The sequence below is a fragment of the Octodon degus genome, unplaced genomic scaffold (genome assembly GCF_000260255.1).
Source record: "Octodon degus isolate 3935 unplaced genomic scaffold, OctDeg1.0 scaffold00002, whole genome shotgun sequence".
Taxonomy (NCBI): Eukaryota; Metazoa; Chordata; class Mammalia; order Rodentia; family Octodontidae; genus Octodon; species Octodon degus.
The window spans coordinates 18,734,372-18,735,909 of record NW_004524578.1 but is presented as its reverse complement, the minus strand read 5'-3'; the positions used below and the strand labels follow the sequence as shown (position 1 = coordinate 18,735,909).

Genomic DNA, 1,538 nt, shown 5'->3' with positions numbered 1-1,538 from the left:
ACCCTGAACTTGCCAGGCAAGTGCTTATTCTACTGAGCTATCTCCCCGGTATGGGCATGGTTTAATTACATTTCATAACCTTTCCATCTCTACAGGGCCAAGCAAGACACAGGTGAAATAATACTGCCTGCAACCCAAAGACACAGAATTGGAACCCAGGTGCCACTTCCGTTCTGCGCTTCGCTGGCTCCTCATAGAGCAGACAGGAAGGGTTGAGTCCTCACCTCTGGCTATTTTGGGTTATCTAACCATTTAGGAGTCACTTATGTCCTGGACTTGTTTCCTCCTATGTAAAATGGGAACAATCATACCAGGCCTAGCTCTGAGATAATGAGTTAGGAAATACTTAGGGAAACAAAAGCCCTGGACACACATCCTGGATGAGAATCAGAGAGAAGGAACCCACTGAGGAGAAGCCTCTGGCTGGGGCTGGCAGGCCACAGAAGAGAGGAGGCAGACCTTCTTCTGCAGTGAGCCCCTCACTGAGAATGCAGCCCAGTTGTAATGTTTTCCGGGCTGAACCAACTTGTTGACACAGCAAGGTCTGAGATATCTGTACAGTGCCCCTTCTCAAAGCAGTGTGGCCCAAGATGGTCCCCTCTGGAGCCACCCAGAGGGGTCTGACTTGCAGATTCTTAGGGCTGGCTTGAACCTCAGAGTCCCAGGAGGTGGGGCCCACACCCCTGCATTTCTAACAAATGCCTGCAGGGGGTTTGGGCACAGGGAATATTTGAGACCCTCTCTTCTGAGACAACCACAGGACTGTTTCTCTAGCACCACCGCACTTCTGGCTTCCTCTTAGGGCTGGACCAGCCAGCTAGTCTAGAAGAAGGAAGCAGCTGGCCCTTTCTTCTTTGTGTGCTGTGTCTTCAGAGGCAGCATGTCAGAGGGGGTGAGTACCCTGGCTCCTCTCCCATTTGTTCAGGGTCTCAGCAGTCCCGTTGGCCCGGCTCGCTCAGGCTGATGGGATTGGGGACTGCTCTTGCTTCCTTCTGACTCCCCTTGGTTCAGGTGGGCACATTCCGCATGGTGACCGAAGAGGAGCAGGAACTTCGGGCTCAGCTGGAAAAGCTCACGACCAAGGACCACGGGCCTGTGTTTGGCCTGTGCAGCCAGCTGCCACGTCATACCTTGCAGAAGGTGAGGAGGCCAGAGTGCAGAGAGGAGTGGTCTAGGGCGGCAACACAGGGATGGAGGAGGGTGGGTAAGGCCACACCAGCAGTACCCTTTCCCCTGTAGAAGGGTTCAGGACTGCTGGACCAGCCTATTCTAGGACCATCTGGGCGGTCAGGGCTATGGCAGCTGCTGAGCTGAGCAGCACACAGTCCTCCCTGACCCAAGGCTCAGCCTGAAGCTTCTGGACTAGAGATCATCTTAGCCTTACCTATGAGCAGCACTCATTTGGAAGTAGCTTGACTGGACGAGGACCCACTGGATAGACAAGAGGCCCAAGTTCTAGAGCCAAACCTGCTTCCAGCTTTCTGTGTGACTTGAGTGGATGGGTTTTCCTCTCTGGGTGTTGCCTTCTGTACCTATGA

At 53.7% G+C, this 1,538-nt stretch overlaps 1 protein-coding gene across 1 annotated transcript in view; it reads left to right on the top strand.

Moving 5' to 3' along the window:
• The first annotated feature begins 98 nt into the window (after positions 1-98).
• Rlbp1 (retinaldehyde binding protein 1) overlaps positions 99-1,538 on the top strand; it is an 8,495-nt gene continuing 7,055 nt past the window's right edge. The window contains exons 1-3 of the mRNA XM_004623290.2: positions 99-159; positions 803-892; positions 1,012-1,140. Coding sequence (XP_004623347.1) covers positions 881-892; positions 1,012-1,140 — 141 coding nt within the window. The 5' untranslated portion in view covers positions 99-159; positions 803-880. The remainder of the gene's footprint in view (positions 160-802; positions 893-1,011; positions 1,141-1,538) is intronic.